Here is a 1,181-nt window from a genome sequence, read left to right on the forward strand (position 1 = left end):
AAAGTGTACTATCATATTTTTTTAATAGAAAAAAACCTCTTGTCAAATTGTAATTGGCCGGTGGACTGCTGAGACCGTGTAAACGTGAAACTAGAGCCCCCAAAGCAGCCAATCCAAGTTCAAAGTTCCCAGTCCACAGGTCAAAGTATCCGACATTAACTAGTATTAAAAGTTCTTCAAACTGTTCATTTCACTCATTAGAAATCAGAACTCAGAAAATCGGACAACAAGAAAGAGAGAAGCAGAAGAACTATTATTCCATTTCCATGGAGAAAATTAGCAACCCAACGGTCGACAAGAGAAGCGGTTTCTGCAAATCCAATTCCATCTTCTACAGCAAACGCACGCCGGTTGCGCTCCCACAGAACCAATCCGTGGACATCGCCACATTCATATCCTCCCGGGCCCACAATGGCAAGATTGCTTTCGTTGACGCCGCCACCGGCCGCCACCTCACTTTCCCCCAGCTCTGGAGAGCCGTCTATTCCGTCGCCACGTGTCTCTCCACTGACATGGGGATCCGAAAGGGTGACGTCATCCTCCTCCTCTCACCAAACTCCATCGTCTTCCCCGTTGTCTGCCTCGCCGTGATGTCCCTCGGCGCCGTCATAACCACCACCAACCCCCTCAACACCTCCCGAGAAATCGCCAAGCAAATCGCCGATTCCAAACCCGTCCTCGCCTTCACCACTCTCCAACTCATCCCCAAAATCGTCGGGTCAAATCTCCCACTCGTCCTCATCGACGACGACGTCGGAAAACAGAGCTTGTCGAATAAAAACCTCAGAATAGTCTTCTCTTTGGGGGAAATGATGAAAAAGGAGCCGAGCGCGAAGCGAGTCGGGTACCGAGTCGACCAGGACGACACGGCCACTTTGCTTTACTCCTCCGGCACGACCGGAGAGAGCAAAGGAGTGGTTTCCTCTCACCGGAATCTGATCGCCATGGTTCAGACAATTCTCGGCCGTTTCGGCGCCGATGAAGGAGAGCAGACCTTCATCTGCACAGTCCCGATGTTCCACATCTACGGCTTGGCGGCCTTCGCGATGGGGCTTCTCTCGTCGGGATCGACGATCGTGGTGCTCTCGAAGTTCGAGATCCACGACATGCTGTCGGCGATAGAGAAGTACAGGGCGACGTACCTCCCGCTGGTGCCGCCGATTCTGATGGCGCTGCTTAAC

General features: G+C 52.3%; 1 protein-coding gene across 1 annotated transcript; it reads left to right on the plus strand.

Moving 5' to 3' along the window:
• Positions 1-87: 87 nt before the first annotated feature.
• Positions 88-1,178, plus strand: LOC112095073 (4-coumarate--CoA ligase-like 5; the record flags this gene model as incomplete). The annotated part of the gene is made up of 1 exon (XM_024176751.1): positions 88-1,178. A coding segment is annotated over exon 1 (912 nt), but the record flags the coding sequence as incomplete, so codon positions are not given.
• Positions 1,179-1,181: the final 3 nt, after the last annotated feature.

This window comes from Morus notabilis, unplaced genomic scaffold (assembly GCF_000414095.1).
Source record: "Morus notabilis unplaced genomic scaffold, ASM41409v2 C11385448, whole genome shotgun sequence".
In the NCBI taxonomy this organism is placed as follows: domain Eukaryota; kingdom Viridiplantae; phylum Streptophyta; class Magnoliopsida; order Rosales; family Moraceae; genus Morus; species Morus notabilis.